At 35.0% G+C, this 19,731-nt stretch overlaps 1 protein-coding gene across 1 annotated transcript; it reads left to right on the top strand.

Moving 5' to 3' along the window:
* The first annotated feature begins 592 nt into the window (after positions 1-592).
* On the top strand, positions 593-4,191 carry LOC113300107. Its single transcript, XM_026549285.1, has 7 exons — positions 593-1,151; positions 1,238-1,324; positions 1,416-1,628; positions 2,252-2,416; positions 2,509-2,562; positions 2,674-2,820; positions 3,581-4,191. The coding sequence occupies exons 1-7, from the start codon at positions 783-785 to the stop codon at positions 3,956-3,958; spliced, it is 1,413 nt and encodes a 470-aa protein (XP_026405070.1). The 5' UTR covers positions 593-782; the 3' UTR covers positions 3,959-4,191.
* The last annotated feature ends 15,540 nt before the right edge of the window (positions 4,192-19,731 follow it).

Raw genomic sequence — 19,731 nt, 5'->3', positions numbered from 1 at the left:
GTCGCAACTGCCAATTCACAATTTCGATTTTTCTGATCTAATTTAACATGAAATCGAAGTACTAGAGTGAGTTTAAGTAAGCCCTTACTTTCTTAAGCGCACCATTTCTCGTGTTTCAGCGGCTGTGAATCCTCCTTCTTCGGTGGTTTTTTTCTTCACTTTCTTTTGAACCAAACTTGCAATTCCAGGGTTATACTCATTGGGTTTTCGATTAGTTTCTTTCATATGAGTTCCCTTCCGCCGTGGTGGATCCATTGATGAAGATTAATCGGAGTTTTCGAATCGACGATTTCAATGAATTAATCGACGAGTTTTGATGGTGGTGGGGGTGATAAAGCCGGTATGGTTGTGGAGGAGAAGAAGAAGATGAAATGAAAAAATTAAAACTGATTTAGGGTAATAGATTTTTAAAGGGTAAGGGTAGTTTTGTAACTTACTATTAGGACTTCCCCTAAAACCCTTAAAAAGAGTCCCTTTAAAATTGGGTATACCCCAATCAAGCCAGGTATTTTTTTACCATGACAATTTTTTTTTATTTATATTCAAATGGAGCAAAGTCCTGGACTCAATTTTTATGTGATTTTTAAATCAACCTCGTGCCTGAACGTTTTGTCTGTCAGAGCCCCAAGACCAAATTATTTGTAGCTCAGAGTTCTAGAGGCAGAGACAGAGACAGTGAGAGGAAGTGGGATTTGTTATTCTTCTGGATATAGGGGGAAAGAGAGTGAGAGAGACTGCTACCGAGGTTATTTTTTTATCTGGTGGCTTATTTTTAGTGCAAAATGTTGGTGTTGTTTTTTCCATTAGAAGAGGAAGAAGATTATAGCAGAAGAAGACAATACAAATGTATACAAAAACAAACAGTTTTAGAAGAAGAAGAAGAAAGAATTTACAAACATTCCAAAAATAATAGTATGGTTTATTCTAGTTCCAGTTGTAGCAATTGCAATATTCATCATAAAACTAGCCCAATCATTTCCATATTTGTTAGTTTTCTTCTTGCTTTTTCCTCAACAATTCCCATTGTTTTAGCAGAAACCCATGATCATAAAAATAATCAAACATTTAGACCACTTGAAGAATTACAAAAACTTAAGGCTATCAATGCTCATCTCAGGAAGATCAATAAACGTCCTATTAAGACAATTCAGGTAATTAATAATAGTATATATCTTCTTCTGTTTTCAAGATTCAATCAGATTTGGCATGGGTTTGATCCCTTGTTCCTTGTGTGCAGAGTCCTGATGGTGATTTGATTGATTGTATTGTCACTCATGAACAACCAGCTTTTGATCATCCTAATCTAATAGGACAGAAACCTCTGGTATTTATACAATTTCTTTGTTTCTTGAAAATGTGATCAATTAGGAATTTGATTTTTTTTTTTTTTTTCGTTTTGGGTGTTTGTTTTGTAGGATGCACCAGAGAGGCCACACGGACATAATCCAAAGGGAAGAGTATCAGAAAGTTTCCAATTATGGACATTTAATGGAGAAACATGTCCTGAAGGAACAATTCCGATTAGAAGAACTAAAGAAGAAGATATTCTAAGAGCTACTTCTGTGAATAGATTCGGAAAGAAGATTAGTAATCATTTTAGACGTGATTCTTCTAGCAGTGATCATGAGGTTAGTGATGCTTATTAGCCAAAAACAGAGAATAATAAATACATTATATATTTTCTGCATTACTAATTCTACAAACAAAATGGGGTCTTGGTTTTGGATACTATATCGAAATTGTTTCTTCTTTCAATTTTCGCCAAATCTGCTTAGCATTTTGATAGATTGGTTTTCTATTAACAAGCTCGGAAATTTTCTATTTACGTTAACTCCAAACTTTCATGGCTGTTTCTAGCCAGCTATAAGTCTATAACTTCAACCAATTAGGAGTACCATAAATTTTCTGCAACAAGTACCCTCCTGCTTTCCATTAAACTCTTCAACTAACACTAAAAGTCTGCTATATAACCATTTTTTTTTAAATTTGTTTACTGATCTTCTTAGATTTGTTTTTACCATGGAGTATTTATTATAGGGAGGGTCGGATCACATGGTAGATCTCACGTTCGAACCAACAAGATATGTAAAATAAACATATTCCCCATAAAAACTTTTACCTATCAATAAGAACACTCTCATCCAAAATCAGTAATTCTTGTGATTTTAGACATGTTAAATTGCGTACTCTTCTTTAATTTGTACTCCACATTAACAAAAACGATTTTGTTTTTTTATTTGTGGTATTTCAGCATGCAGTTGGATATGTAATGGGTGAAGAATATTATGGAGCAAAAGCTAGTTTAAATGTATGGGCACCAAAGGTGACTAATCAATATGAATTCAGTTTGTCTCAAATGTGGGTGATTTCTGGTTCATTCGGTGAAGATCTTAACACCATTGAAGCTGGTTGGCAGGTAATTATACTCATCCATTTGGATTTTAGTATAATGTATTTGCTAGTTGAATTCAAAATTTATATTTTGATGGAGGGTTTTATTTACCTCAGGTGAGCCCTGAGATATATGGAGACAACTATCCTAGGTTCTTCACTTACTGGACTGTAAGTATATATCTCACTTAGAGTTGGATGTTATTAAAAGATAATTCATCTCCACTTTAGTTTTTGTTTCTCGAAAACTACGGCGCTAAGTTTTGTAATAAAAACTTGCAGACGGATGCATACCAAGCGACTGGTTGCTACAATTTGCTGTGCTCTGGTTTCGTGCAAACTAATAATAAGATTGCCATCGGAGCGGCAATCTCGCCGACATCATCTTACAATGGCGGACAATTCGACATTAGTTTATTGGTTTGGAAGGTAATTTACAATTTCCTTATCAAAATTTTAAAATTATTTAATTTTTATTATTAAGGTTTATATTATACTTTTGAACTTTAGAAAAAAAAAAGTATTTTTCATCAAAGTAAACAAGGGCCTAAGAAGTTATAATTCACATCGTCTACTGCTAACATACACTCACAATTGAACCGTATTTGCCTGTGTTAAGAGTTAAGACCGTCATTCTAGTTGCATGCTGCAGTGCAGCAGGCATGTTTTAGAGGTTTTTCATACCTTAAATGACCGAGATAACCTTCTCTTTTTCCTCTTTTCTCTTGTATAAAATTAAGATGCTGTTCTTTTCTAACATGCGTGTAAAGAGCTGCCATGCTTCTTTTGCTTTTTCCTTTTCTATTTATTCCATCAAGTTTGTGGTAAAACTTGTCTTTTACAATTGACCACAGAGTTTTTCATGTTAAGATTTACTAGTGTCATTTTAGGACGGTCAATCAACAGACTGGTAATTCACCTTTGCACTCCAGAAAGTGTATATATGTCAGACTATATACTTAACTTACGGTGGTGCTATTCACAGCACAAAACACCACTCTACTCACATCTCACAACATCTGAACCCTACATTTCTCAAATGGTATATCCTTTTGTTTAAGGGTGGGTCCTGGATGAATAAATTGGACCACTGCATGTGCAACACCTAGCAGTTGAGTGGTGATTAGTGTGGTGAAGAGGGCTTGGAATAGCATTTCCACTTAACTTATACCAAATTTGCATTGTTTAGGATCCAAATCATGGGAATTGGTGGCTTGAGTTTGGCTCGGGATTACTAGTTGGATATTGGCCAGCATTTCTATTTAGTCATTTAAGAGATCATGCGACAATGGTACAATTTGGAGGTGAAGTTGTCAATACACGACCATCAGGGTTTCATACGCCGACACAAATGGGTAGCGGTCATTTTTCAGAAGAAGGGTTTGGAAAAGCATCATATTTTCGAAACTTGCAAGTTGTAGATTGGGATAATAGTTTGATACCTTTATCAAATCTCAAAGTATTAGCAGATCATCCAAATTGTTATGACATTCAAGGAGGTATTAACAGCGTATGGGGGAATTACTTTTATTATGGAGGACCTGGAAGAAATATTAAATGTCCTTAAATTGAACAAATCTCAAAGGTGAAGGGGCTTCGTCAATTTCTTTTTACAAATTTTGGTGGGTAATTTAAATTTTATATTACATTTGTTCTTCTCTTCTAATCCATTTTTCCCTTTCTTTTACTTTCTTTTTTCAATTTCTAACAGGTGATCCACTAATTTGTCACCTCTAGGGATGTATTTGTAAATTTGGGAAAAATGAAATAGTGAATATATACGTTGTTTGTGATTTTCTATTTGGGTCTTAAGTGTACTCTGATTTCATTCATTATAATTTGTGATCGGAAAATATGTTTGTTCATGATTTCAACCAGTATGTAGTGTAAGAATTGATAGACCTGTATAAAATATTAACAATTAATTGGGATATAACGGAAATAATTGGGGGATGTTTTACGGTTTATGTCGGCATGATTTTTCAACATCGGTAATCAAAATTGGCATGATTTTTCCATACGACATGAACAATAAAATATCTTCCAATTATTTTCGGCACGCCACAATTAATCCTTCTAAAATATATCCACAAACAATGTCACAAGTAATAAAATACAGTACTGATTATAACAGAAGAAATATTTTTATTCATTAAAACTGTCTGAATATTACAGTTGCAATTGATTGCATCAATTATCTTGATCAATACAGAGAATACACTCTGGTATATAAAGAAATCAATCTGTGAATGACACATAGACTGAACCAATGAGAAACAGACAAGTAAGTAAAAGAGACAGCTAAGCAACAGTTGTATAAGAACAGTTACAGTTCAAGAATAATTGTGCAGTGAATAAAGGATTAACTGTTGCAATTAACCACCACCCCCACCCCCCAGTTGAGGGCGGCCGAAGGAAAAACCATCAACTTGTTGCGCAAATAACCAAATTTGGGACCAGCAAGCCCTTTAGTAAAAATATCAGCAACTTGATCCACTGTAGAAATGTATTAATTGACAAATTCTTGGCATGAACAAGTTCTCTAACAAAATGATGATCTACAGCTAGGTGTTTCATGCGACTATGAAACGCTGGATTAGATGATAGTGAGATAACATTTATATTATCACAGTGAAGAGCAGGTGGAATGGGAAGAAAGACATACAAATCCTTCAACAATTGATAAATCCAAATGATTTCTGCAGCTGAGTTAGCTAAGCTCCTATATTCTGCCTCAGTTGAACTTCTAGCAACTATACTCTGTCTCTTGCTTGACCAGGAAACTGGATTGGAACCAAAAAAGATACAATATCCACCAGTGCTCTTCCTAGTATCAGGTTCTCCATCCCAATCTGTATCATTGAACCCATGAACAACCAACAATCCTTTTCTAAAAATAATGCCATAATCCAGAGTCCCTTTGATATATCTTAAAATTATTTTAGCATTTATAAAATGAACATTAATTGGAGACCGCATGAACTGACATACTTGGTTTACAACATAACTAATCTCAGGTCTAGTCCATGTTAAATACTCTATAGCACCCACTAATGACCTGTACAGAGTTGGATTAGGAAGTAACTCACCACCACTAGCCTTGAGTTTAGAACTGACAAGAACAAGATAAGAGCAAACTTTAGCACCAGCCATATCAAATTTCTTTAATAAGTCAAGTGCATTTTTTTTGAGATAGAAAAAGTCCTGCAAAATTACTTTTAACTTCCAGTCCCAAGAAGTAGTGTAGACTACCCAAATATTTGATGGGAAAGTGAGAGCTGAGAGTGGTGATGAATTCTGAGAAGTAAGTTTTATCATTGCATGTGATGATTATGTCACATATACAAGTATGAGAGTCAATCTGGATCCAATATTCTGAACAAATAAAGGGTTATCAGCAGGTGACATAATGAAGTTACATGAAGTAAGAACATTTGCCAATTTTTCATATCATGCCCTATGGGCCTGCTTGAATCCATAGAGAGACTTATGAAATTTGCATACTTTATGTAGATGATCAGGATCTATAAAACCAGGTGGTTGTTTCATATGAACATCTTCATGAAGGTCACCATGTAAGAATGCATTACTTACATCCAGTTGAGATATATGCCAGTCAAATTGAACAGCTAAAGAGAGAATAATTCTAATGGTTCTGGGCTTAGCAACTGGACTAAATGTTTCAGAATTATCTAAACCAGCTTGTTGGTGAAATCCTTTTGCTACTAACCTGGCTTTAAATCTTTCAATAGTACCATCTGGATTTTGTTTAATCCTAAATACCCACTTACAGCTTGTGTGAAGCATGTTGGTACAATAGGAGGTGTAAGATTATTCATTTTAGCTGATAGAGCATGTTTTGTAGAAAAACCTTCTTTTTGAATATACCCATCTTGCCTCTGGTAAGCATTGAGTGATCATTTTGAGTGATTGTGTCAGTGATAGAAATAACTGGTGAAGGATTAGAAGTAGGTGTAACTAAATTACCAGAAGTATTTGAAACTGAGTCAGCAGAAGTAGACATATCAGAAGTAGTTGTAGCTGAAGCACTAGTAGTAGTTGAAACCGAGGTATTAGAAGTACATGGTGAAATTTCATCTGTAGATGGAGGAACTTGTGAAATGACTGACAGTAGTGGTGGCAGGTGTGCATAAGGTAGTAGGTCTGAGAGGAAAAGTGTTTTCATCAAATGTTACATGCCTTGAAATGAAAACTCTACCTGTAAGTGGATTAAGATATTTATATCCTTTGTGTTGATGACTGTAGCAAATGAAGTGTTTACTCCTTGGTGCAAGCTTGTGAGTAGCATGGTCTTAACCAAGGGTAACACAAACAACCAAAAGATCTTAAAAAAGTATAATAAGGTCGATGATGAAAGAGTACCTCATATGGAGATTTGAATGATAGTGACTTGGTATGCAATCTGTTGATTGTAAAGTTGGCTGCTTGAAATGCTTCCACACAGAAAAAATCATGCAAACCAGCTTGAATAAGCTAAGTTCTGCCTATATCTACTGAGTGCCTGTGTTTCTGTTCAGGAGTGTGTGGGCATGAAATTTCATGAACAATGCCACTATCAGTTAAAAAGGTTGATAACTCATTATTTAGGAATTCACTACCACCATCTGTTCTTATGACAAGAATATCTGTTTGAAGTAACATCTCAACTTGGGCCTTGAATTGAAAGAAAATTGTCTTAAAATCAGATTTTTCATATAATGGAAAGATCCAACAAAACTTGGAAAATTATCAAAAATTTTTATATAATATCTGAATCTAGAGTTGGATGATACATGACTTGGACCCCAAAGATCTAAATGTAACAACTCAAGAGGTTTAGTCCTAGAATGAGAAGAAATAGAAAAGGGAAGCTTATGACTCCTTCCAAGTTGACATTCATGACAGTACAAAGGTTGTTTAAGTACATTATTGAGAGAAAGTTTCTTGCATACATGCTAAAAAGTTTGGAATGAAGAATGAGCTAGTCTTTTGTGCCAGATATCTGCAGATATTGTGTTTGTTGTAGATGAAAGAGCTGTAGTGTTGCTGAGTTGAGATGATTGAGTTGAAGTTGACTTTGTGGAAGAGTTGAGAAAATGCATAGGATATAAGCCATTACATTGAGGTCCTTTCAAAGTTACTCTCCCAGTTGAGAGATCCTTCCCAGAAAAACCAACACAATCAAAGGTGATAGGGAAATCATTATCCTTTGTAAATTTATGAACTGTTAACAGATTGGTGGAGGATTGTGGTACTAGGAGAATATCATTCAAAACAAAGTTATGATCAGAAGTACTTATAATAAATGAACATTTGTGTGTTATTTTCATACCTTCACCATTTGTTGTGTGAATCTCCTCATTGTCATCATATGAAGATAGAAGTTGAAGTTCTTTATCATCAGAGGTAGGATGATTGGTAGCACCTGAATCTGCATACCAGGGTTTTCTCCTAAAATATTGGCAGTAGCCAACATTGCACTCAAATTATGTGGTGTGTTCATATTTTGGTACACAAAGTTGAGCCTATGTCTACAAGCTAAAGCAGTATGACCCTTTTTGTTACAAATTTGACATATTTGGAATTGGATCTGAGGTAGAGGATGTAGACATTTGTGGAGGTGTAGGAGGTACTGGGAAAGGATTTGGTGAAGAAAATGTAGCAGGTAACTGAAAATTGCTTCTAAATTAAGGAGTGTAGTGCATATTACCTCTTCCATGATTCTTGAAATTAGAAGTGTATGGAGAAAATCCTGTAGATGGAGAAGCACGTTGTTGAGAGAGAAGAGCCTGATGCGATTGAAAAGCTGCAAAGGCCTTACTATTGGCTTCAAATAGTAGAGATTTTAATCGCTCAGTAACAACAATCTCTTCACTTGACAATAAATTGTGTAGTTCATCAAAGCTCACTGGAGGATTTCCGAGACGAATAGAGGTACTAAAAACACTGTATTCTTTACCAATCCATTCAATATAAGAACCACAAGTTCATCATCTAACATTGCAGAACCAGAAGCTGATAATTGATCTGATAATTTCTTGATTTCACCCAAGTAATTAGTAATAGTACCAGATCCTAATTTTGTAGATTGTAATTTTGTACGAATTTGTGTAGCATGAGTAGTTGAAGTGCGAGCAAATCTTGATTCAATATTGGACCACAACTCTCTAGCAGAATCTGCTCCAACTACATATCGTACAACTGAATCTAAAATTGTGCATTGAATCCACAAGATAAGCGTATTATCATCATCACTCCAAGCTATATAAGAAGGATTGATATTACCTTGAATAAGATCTTCTTGAGTTAGGAATTTGGCAGGACACGGAATAGATCCATCCAAGATACCAGAAACTTTGTATGTTTTCAATAATGGAAGAAGTAGACTCTTCCAGGTGAGGAAATTATCATCTTTGAGTTTGTACTGTGTGATTGTTGAGATATGATTGAGTGGGATATGAGAAATTCTTGATTATTATAGAAGATTAGCCATTGGAAAGAGAAAGAAAAAGTTGAAAAGAATCTAAACAGAGAGTTATAGAAACACCATTAATGATGAAGAAAGCAGCGGAAAACCTAGATCTTCATGTGTCTTGATACCATAACAGAAGAAATATTTTTATTCATTAAAACTGTCTGAATCTTACAGTTGCAATTGATTGCATCAATTGTCTTGATCGATACAGAGAAGACACTCTGGTATATAAAGAGACAGCTAAGCAACAGTTGTATAAGAACAGTTGTAGTTCAAGAATAACTTTACAGTGAATAAAGGATTAATTGTTGCTATTAGACCATACCTAAATTTTTTTTTCTTATACAAGCTACTAATTTCATTGAAAGGTCAGAGCACTTACAACCAGAAACCAGATAGTCCATGCCTTTTTCAAGAATTTTGCACTTATTGCAGAGGTAATACATAATTGATAATTATGCTCCAGGAAGAAGAAGGAAAAGAAAAAGGAAAAAAATTTAATGATTTTATTTTTTTCTCAGAAAAGCTTCGGTTTTAGTAGGATTTTCATTTCTTAAAACGAAAACGCCGGAATTGTTGGTCGCATCACATATTAACTCGCATTGTCATAAAAAATTTAGTTTCAAATTCATTGTGTTTGAGTTTTATAGAAAAAATTGCCTCGCCATATCAATATCCATATAACCACGTCATCGGATAATGTCAACATAACCGTATCACTTGATCCTTCACTCCCCATTTAAATTCACTCCCATTTTATCACTCCCATTTTAACTCATGATGACTTTAACTGGCATTTTATCAAGAAGACGAAAAATCAACTTGTGATATCTTACCACTCATGCGCATTATATATGTCTCCCCACCTTTCATTGTCTCAAGTAGTCCAATTAGTATGTTTTTAAGTTCTTATGGAGACACCACTTATTTCATTACATGCATTCACATTGTATTATATTCCTTATAAATAGGAAACGGGAAATGATCATTTGTCCAAATATTTTTAAAACATGATTCAAATGGACGAGTAAAAATTATTATGGATGAAATGAACACCAAAAAAATAGCAAGGATGAAACTGGATTCATCCTAATTTAAACTTAAAAAAATAGCAAGAATGAAACTGGATGCATCCTGATGTAAATTAAAAATAAGAAAAAGTATTTGAAAATGGGTAGGATGAAATTGTTTACATCCTGGCTATTTTTACAGTTTTGTCCATTTAAACAGTATCAAAATCTAAATGTCCTTTTCACCCAAAAATTATTGATTTTTGTCTTTTTAACTAATTTTGTGAATAGAAAAATACTATGCCTTTTCTCCTCACTGCCTGCATTTCACACTGGTAGTGTGTATTTTGGAGAACTTCACTAATTAAGTAGTATTGTTAAATATTTGACCTTAATAATATAATACAATTGTGTTTACATTTGATTCGATATTGATATGGATCAAGAAAAGAAGTGATAAAATAGTTTGATTGACTTGAACGGCAAGTTGGTGCTTCATTAGATCACTGCAGCTAAGAGATCGCGTACGTAGCCAACTCCATAATACATAGTTATTATTGTTTATTTACTTCAATCACAAGCCAAGCAAACAAGTGTTTTGTTTTTGATTATGCGATGCTGTCTCTTCTTGTTTGAGTTTTCTTTTCTATATGTATGTATCCAGTAGTATGTAATCCGTGCTACGTATAGGGGACAGTTCGAATTTATGATTTGGGGTAGCGGGGCTTTGCGCTGCGCCCATAGGCCAGATGTATTATGACTTCTTTAAAAAGTTTTGCTTAGTCTGATTATTAACTTTTAGTAGATATGAAAGTTTGATTTCTTTGGTAATCAAATTATGCTATACGGCTAAAATATTAGGATATAAATATTCTATATGCCCTTTATAATAGCAATTAAAAGCATCTACAAAATATTCTCATACTGCACGTTGTAGCAAAAATTTTGTTCAAAGTGTTACCAAGCGGAATTTTTTTCCAAATGCGGTGGTTGACCAATCAGCTTTCTACCAAACTATCGGGGCATGAGAATTACAAAGCACCTATTTTCTTGTAAACTATCAGGAAAACAAAAAGAAAGCTTTATTTATACTCGGCGTGTACAGGTTTTTACCGAAGTTATCTGTTCTTTGAAACGGGGCATCAGCTCACACCCGTAACTGAGGTATAATTACCATCTAATAGATCAACAATTGCAACAAAACCCTTGCATTCTTCACCCATCTCGACCAACAGTGGCATATCATTATCGCTCTATATATTTTTGTGTTTCTTTCTATTTGTATCTTGGTATTTGTTGATCCTTTTCGGGAAGATGAGTTATGCCTATGAGTGCATGCACCTAGAATTTTATTGTACCAAGTATCGGTCGAGAATCTATATGGTATGACTTTTGCTTAAAAGGTTGGATTCAAATGATTCGCTTATTCTTGTCTTTGTCCTTGAAGTACAGAATATCTTTCGGTTTACTTAACGTGCATTTATTGTTCTGTTATGCCAAAAAAAAATTACGTTGTTCTACTTAGCTACAAAATAATAAGAATACTCTCCAAATTGTACGCTTATCCCATCTTATTGTTCATTAACTTCATTCCATGTTTTCTCTATGTGAACCAGAACTGGTCATAAGCATTCATATTCCTTATCCTATCATTGTGAATATGTGATTTTGTTAGTTTATTATTATTATTATTATTATTGGTCATCCCTCTCCTAAAGGCATTAACATTAAGAAGCTTTACTAACATTGTCATTGACTTATAATAAACGTATATGAAAAAATTAACACATAGGTGTATAGGAAATTTAAATAAAAAGTAGACGTATAGGAAATTCAGAACAAATATATTCTCTTACCACGTAGTCTCTGCTTGTTGTTTTTGGAATTTAAAAGTAATGATTCCCAAATAATACGCAGATCAAGGATTAAATTTTAATTCTACTCATCAGGAAAGTATTTGAGAGAAATTCCCACATGTTTTTGCGTTTTCTAGCCAATACCTTTCACACGTGGAATCCGTAAATATTTTGATTTTTTATTGTTAATTATTCCTTCGCGTAGAATCGACAAAACTTAGACTCCACAAAATTTCCAACCGTTTCCACTAACTTCCAATAAAAGAATCACTCGCTTGCTTAATTTCACATTAATTGCCGATGAAAGAATCACCAAATACTCAAAATCTTTATATAGTGACATGATGCTTGGTTGACTGCGAAATTGGTGGAGGATAATAAACTATTTTATTAAATAATTATGCAACACTTTCAATTAGTCCTTGATCAGTATCAACATCTCTAAGCACCATCATCACCCTATATTAACTTTAGCACGAAACCATTAAAAATTTCTCTGGGACAAAATTGCTAATAAAATCAGAAGTTTCACCAGTCATTTGGAACAAATTCTTCTCTATCGCTATCAAAAGAAAGACGGTGTATATGAATGGATATTAAGATGAACATGTAAATAGATGAACTAATATCAAGAGGAACTAAACTAAAGGAATAAAATGAACAAAAAGAAAAAACTACAGACGTTGCAACAACAATTTCAAACTTATATATACCCCCTTATACTGTACAGCTCACTTATCTTTCTTTACTTACAGAAAGTGCACTACGACCTTCAACCTTATCATAATTAAATTTAAGCTAAATTCTTTATTTCAAAAGTCATTCATATCTCTCTCTCATAAAGGATATACCCATAACCCATCCCTAACCTATGTTATTTCCCGGATTTTAATTTAGTAGAGACTTAGAAAATTTATTCTTGAGCACCTCAGTCATGTGAGGCAGAGCCTAAAAAATACTCGTGCGGTAGATCCAAGTCATGGTTTCTAGCACTGGCGGTCTATACCCTCGTAGTGAAAACTGCATTCTGAAGTTGATATCATAGAGAAAAGATGAAATACCTGAGTATTGTAGAGATACATAAGTTCACTTCACTCTATCCAACTGAACAATGTACGACTTCCCCTTCTTTTCGATACACTGATAACATCATATTTCAGCAAGGACCCAATGATAAGTCCTGAAACAAAGTACACAGGTTGTTTACTAATCGCGTATGTGCTAACCTTTTCCCCTCAACACCAAGAACACTCAAAGTTACTAAAATCCTGAAAGCCTCAAGTTCAATGAACATACATATCTAGAAATTATCTCACATTTAGATTTAAATGATTTACATCAAGAAAATAACTTGTTTTCCTTTCATGGAGTTTAGGTTATCTTGATTCAACAATAACTACATCTTTAACTCCTAAAGATGCAGTTAACGTACATATCTAGAAATTATCTCACATTTACATTTAAATGATGTACATCAAGAAAATAATTTTTTTTCCTTTCCTGGAGTTTAGGTTATCTTAATTCAACAATAACTACATCTTTAACTCCTAAAGATAATGTTGAATTATAGAAAATAGGAAAGTTCAATAGAGATATAGTAATCATCAAATAAAACACATTCGATCTGTTTGATTGTATTAGTGAGAAGCTGCAAAATAAAACCAAGTTCATAAGTGAAGTCAAAAATTCTCATAGCTCTTCCCAAGATCACCATTTTCTCTTACTCCAGAAACATAGTAGTTCAAAATGAAATATAAAAGTGCCTTCTTTTTATTGTATATGAACTACACAAAAATATAAAAACAAAATAGAGGGTTATAGGTGACAACTAACTGCTAATTAAAAAATACATGTTATCTGATACCGCTCCCTAACTCGTTGAATCAAAAATTGTTTTATGCTTCATTGCACCATTAATCTTATTCCACTTGGAGTTATGTTTTATGAAGTTTCCTGCTAAGATCATCCACTGCATAATACAAAATGATGTATGCTTCATATTCATTGCATGCACAACATAATAAGGTGTCATAAGGATATTAGAAAGAAGATATATAGTTTACTAATTTGTGGAGACTCATTAATATTGATTTATTTTTATCTTCTTCTTCTACAATAACGGTCTTGAAGTTCATTTTTCCATTTAAATGCATCTTCTGGAAGTGGTTCCCAGTGTATTATAACTGATTACTTATCTGCATTATATTTGTTGGATAACTTGGAAATGCAAGACACAAATGCGTACATAAATTTACATATTTTGATAAACACTTTGATTTGAAGAAAGAATCTCAAGTTCGAATAAAGTACCTTATGAGCGTATTTAATGTTCACAGCGTTCGTGCATTTGAAATGGTGTAATGACTTTGGCATGTGTATAAACACCGGAGAAAAGAATCGTGAAACTGCCATTCAGGATAACGGTTCAATTGATTAACCTTTCTGTATATATACCTGTGTTACGGCGACACACACAAAAATTGAGCCTCGTCGACACGTTTGGACACGGACACGTGTGTTTAACACGTCGGAAGCGGCTCAATTATCAAGAATATAATAGAATATTTAATAAAATTAGAAAATACCTTAGTTATAGATTTATAAGACACAAATGACATGTATCGCAATGATGTGGTTAAAATGTCTTTTAAATCATGCATATTAGCCACACCATAAGCACCTTAACATGACAATTTACTAAAATAGATTATAGATTTACAACATAACACAACAATGCCCGGCACAACATAACGTAAAAGCGCTTCTCTAAAACTCACAACAATACCAAACTCGCTTTTCTAACGTAACCGCTTCGTTAATACATGTGCAGTTCATGTGTGAAAAAAGCATGGCTTCCACATCCCATCTCTAAGCAGACCTGGTTCCATGTTGTGCATATTTATACATAGATACACAGAGAGCATGAGTATTAACAAACATCGGTTATAAATTTAATACAGGAAGATTGGATGTCAATTGAAAAAAATTTGGTTTGGTTTCGGGTTAGACCATAAGGAGGATGTTTTACGAAGGTGGTTTTATTAATATATCTTCACAGTAATAATCTTTTTTGAAACCCCTAAAATGCCCTAACCGTGATGAAAAGTGCAAACCGCGATAAAGAGAAAAATAACCAAATTATTTTTCCAAATTCCACTTATCTTTTCATGAGTTTTCAATTTTATCAGAAAACTCATCACCATTGTGGGATTATCGTGTTAAAGTTAGAACTAAAAGTCGGACTATAAACACAATAATTATATGATCCTCACACAATGAAAAATTCAAGCTGAAAACATACAAACTCCGCTAAGCTCGTCTTCATCATATAATTATGGGTTTAATATTGATTGTGTCGATCAAAGATAGTATCAATAGTGCATTTACAACGTATTGAATGTAAAATAACTATGGGTTCTTTGATTAGATGTAATGAAAACAAAGATGAATTTGAAAACTGAAATATATTTTTGCACATACGTGATGAGACCGGTACCCGCAGTCACAAATTTTCTCATAGAAAATTGCCCCCGACTCATTGACGACGTTGAGACCCAAGTAACCAAAACTGTTAGAGCATTGCACGGTCGAACTCGCATGTGTTGCTATATCAAGCATGTTTTTCAATGTTAGTGATCAAAACTATAAGTCTTGATTTCTAGTCTACTATAGCTAAGTCTCGGATTAGGATAGAAAGTGTAGTTGAGCTCAAGAACTCCATGACAATCATCATAAAAGACGAAGGACTACTCAAGGAACTGGTGGAACTTCATCGACTAAAAAGTATGTGGAGACTTGAACTTATCTATCACTCAAAAGTCTATCTACTCTATCTCCTATTTTGAGACAAAAGTCATTTTGCTATATAGACTTTGATTGTACACATTTGCTATTTCGAGCCGAGTTTATCTCGCCTATCTATTTATCGAAATATGTGTTGGTAAACTTTTGCTTTGGCCCAAGTTCATCTTTACCTAGTGACGAAAGTCATGATACGTTGTTTCAATCACTTTGAAAATTGCTTACTTTGACGAAAAATAGTTTGTGAATAACAACTATATAATAACGTCCTCTAAGAATGTTTCAATGATTGAAATGAGAGTTTAGATTATATAACCAATGTTGGATAAGCATTGTGTGGAAACACATATATGTATAAGTCCTTTTTCCTTGAACCGAAGTTTGCGAACTTTGTTGATCAAGAGAGCCGGAACAAGATCCGTGAACTCAGTCCGCGAACTGGCGGAAGTTCTCGACCCGAGAAAATCTGCTAGAGTTTGAGAACTCCTCCCGGGAAATTAAGTCCGCGAACTAAGTCTGCGAACTTAAGTTGGTTATATCTAAAGACGATTGTTTGTGAACTTATTTATATTAACTAAGGAATGCAAAATGCAAACCGTGGCTATAAAGTTCATGAACCGATTCGAGTGAATCAAATCGTTTTTGCTTCGAATGTGTCTTGTGTAGTTACATAAAATTTCCTTGCAATTGAAAAACTCTCTAACTAGTTCATTTGAGTCATTTGAACTAGTTATGGTGAAGAAGAATATGGTTGATATGAAAGTGCTCATATGGCTAACCATTTGGTTAACTATTGTTGAACCAAAAAATGTACATGTTTGGGTACGGTTACAAAAACCTAAAATCGTGCATTTCATTTGTGTGTAACAAGCTAAGTTTTCGATCCAACGGTTGAAAGATATTAGCTTGAATCTAATCAGGTTTTCATCTAACAGTGATTATTGAATGCTTTCTTACCAAGCTAACATTGATTGCAAACCTTGATTCGAAAGATTATATGAGGGAGAACTCTAGCAACTGGGAAAATGTAGATGGTGGATTTTTGACAAAGGCTAAAATCGTAAACCCATAATTATACGAACTCCTGATTCAACAATCAGATGTGAGTATTGAGACACGGGTCTCTCATCGAATCCTCTGACTGAGAATACTGTCTCTCAGAGTACATGCAGATATGTAGTCTCTCGGATGGACAACGACATATCTCATGAATACTGAACACTTCAGTAATTATTTCTATATAGAATCACGAGATTGACGGCTCCTAGACAGCTTGCTCTGCTAGTATAGAGCGATAACGTCTCCAGGATACAAACAAAAAATTTTCCTGACTATATAAAGGATATGAAGCTCCATCAAGCTCATGTCAGAATAATTAATGCTCCTAGACAGCTTGCTCTGCTAGTATAGAGCCATAAGTTATTATTCCTAATTTCCGAAAATATTCAAATATTTTCGCAATATTTCGTTAATTCAATCTATGGTTCTTCCTAGAAGAATTACATGGGTTAGTAATAAATATTCAACGCATGGGCGTCTGAGATACCTCCGAGTAAGCCCCGGCTCAAAAGGTGCAAGTGTACTCAACGATGATGCACTAACAATCACCTCACGAACGAGTATTTCAAAATCCGACGAAACGATGAACCTATGCAAAATAGGAAGGAAATTAATAAATAATTAAAATATTGACCAAGGCGCCAGGGGATTGACCACGGCACGGCCGACCGGGGTCGGCCGTGCCGTGGCCAATCCCATGCCAGTTTTATATTTTATCATATTTTTTGTTATTTTCCTTGATCTTATGAAAATCCTTTCATTTGAACAAACATCCTTCGTTTGAGGAAACTCCTCAGTTTTATGGTGCTTCCTTCGCACGAAGGAAATAATATAAAATTGGGAAAAATATTATGGGGTTGTGATTGTTGGCCAACCGGCCATGCCTTGATCCCGACCGGCCCCACACCTCATGGTTCCTCATTATTTTATTATTATTTCTCTAATCTCATGAAAACTGCTTCATCTCATGGTATTTTCATAAATACATGAAAAATAATATTAAATTAGGGAAACCCGTGGGATCGGGCCCCAGCCGGCCGGCCATGCCCTAGACGGTCCCACAAGTCCCTTTATTTTATTATTATTATTTTAAGGTTTCCTTCATCCAATGAAACTCCTTGATTTCATGGTATTTCTCTCAAATTAGGAAAATTCCTTCAAATCATGGAAAAATACACGGAAAATACATAAAAATTAGGGAAACTCGTGGGACCGGGCCCAAGCCGGATGACCATGCCCTAGCCGGTCCCACACGCCTTTTTTTATTATTTTAATATTATTTGCTTCCTTGATCCCATGGAACTCCTTCACTTCAAGGAAACTCCTTAATTTCAACAAATTCTTTTATTTCATGATATTTTCATAAAATCATGAAAAATAATATAAAATTAGGAAAATGCACCATGGGACCCTGGTCACTGGCCGGCCGGCCGTGACTTGGCTTCAGCGGTCCCACGCTTCATCATTCCTTCATTTTATAATTATTTTCCTTCATCTCATGAAGTTTCCTCAGTTTCAGCAAAACCCTGATTTTATTGTATTTTCTCAAATGATTGCTCAAACGCACGCCAGAAAATATCAAAATTCTCAAGACTGAGACGCGGAAGTGTTGACGACGTTATCATGTTACCATGACCGACCAAGGTTGGCTCTTTGGTTCGCAATGAGCCGGTCCCACGTATTTTCATGGTTTGACCTAATTTGCGCAATTGCACGTATTAGGTTTTATCACCTAAGGCTCAGACGAGCATTATATGAAAAGTGATCGAACCAGCATTTGATCATCTTTTCACCAACTCTTAAAGGGGTCTTGGTATCTGCTCACGCGAGCATATGGACGCTACATGGTCGACCCACGGTCTCATGTAGCCGGTCCTTCTTCATTCCATGGTTCATTTTTCAATAAACTATCACTTGGTCATTGATTGATCAAATTAGAGTTTCTGAGTCCAAGGATCATAATTCCAGATTCGAACGCTAATAATTTTACGACGATCTCATGATCACCATTTTATTATACTCGGTTCAACTACCAGTATTCTAATTAATGTTTTATTTCGGTCACGCTGCCAATAATTCATCAGACGAGCAACACTTGCTCAGATGAGCAATATTTGCTCAAACCAAGAAATATTGGTTCAACTATCAATATTCAAAAATTCATCGAATGAGCAATACTTGCTCACCTCAACGTGAGAATTACACCTCTGTCTTAACGGACAAGTTCAATTCATGAGTTTCAGAACGTTTTTTAGAATCATGTTCAACTCAGCAAATACATGGACTCATCGTCCCATGAAGTCAGCAACTGACTAAATACACGTCTGCCCTGCGGACTCCACGTTCACGAGACATCAATTGTGTCACTTGGGGGATAACAACTAGGGTTTTGGTCTGGCGGTCTACGACACGTGTGTTCGTACACACGATGGAATGTGAGCAAGTCGTGCAATCAGTTGAAGGAGTTAATAAAGTAGTGGATGGAAAATCGACCAAGTCTCCGCACGATGAGCAACTCGTTTCAAACACGATTTCCACTTCCCCACTCTTTGATTTCATCAACTTTCACACTTCATGGGATCATGGTGTCTACAATTCCAGCAATATAAATAAGTCTCTGAATCATGATTAAGGACAGAACAACGATCTCACGTCTCATAGACAACACGAGATTAACTCAACATCTGAGTAATTACTCTCTACAAAGATTCAATCATTCAGAACTTATCTTATTCAGAATTCACAACACACCCACAATCTTTGATTACTATTGATTTCCACACATTTCTCAGCTTCCCTCCTACAGATCAACCCATCCTCTCCTGTGACCAAATTTACTATGGAACGACCATTGTCTTGGTTTAGGCCGGAGTACTACAGATTGATCTCTCGAATGGAAAACACTCCCTTCTTGCAGTGCATCTGTGTGAGGTTGAACATTTCGCTCGGTTCAAGGAGTCTCCTCCGTACGGTCGTCTCCTCAATCCCGTCAAAACCAGGAAATCGTTTTTCCCCATCTACAGATTGACGACCACAGTGGGAGATCATTCTCTCGGTTGCAATCTCACAATTTCACAAGATGGTCGGTCTTAGGTCTGGGTTAGTCACAGGTTCCAGCGCAAACGGCGCTAGCACTAGC

The sequence above is a fragment of the Papaver somniferum genome, chromosome 7, assembly GCF_003573695.1.
Source record: "Papaver somniferum cultivar HN1 chromosome 7, ASM357369v1, whole genome shotgun sequence".
Lineage (NCBI taxonomy): Eukaryota > Viridiplantae > Streptophyta > Magnoliopsida > Ranunculales > Papaveraceae > Papaver > Papaver somniferum.
The sequence above is the reverse complement of the archived record's forward strand: the minus strand, read 5'-3'. Positions and strand labels throughout refer to the sequence as shown.

What these genes read in the sequence shown, in the direction of transcription:
- LOC113300107 (XM_026549285.1), top strand. Translation starts at nt 783, where the DNA reads ATGTTGGTGTTGTTTTTTCCATTAGAAGAGGAAGAAGATTATAGCAGA. An exon ending in GTCCTATTAAGACAATTCAG is followed by an intron (nt 1,152 to 1,237) that starts GTAATTAATAAT and finishes CCTTGTGTGCAG; the next exon opens with AGTCCTGATGGTGATTTGAT. An exon ending in GGTTCTTCACTTACTGGACT is followed by an intron (nt 2,563 to 2,673) that starts GTAAGTATATAT and finishes AAAAACTTGCAG; the next exon opens with ACGGATGCATACCAAGCGAC.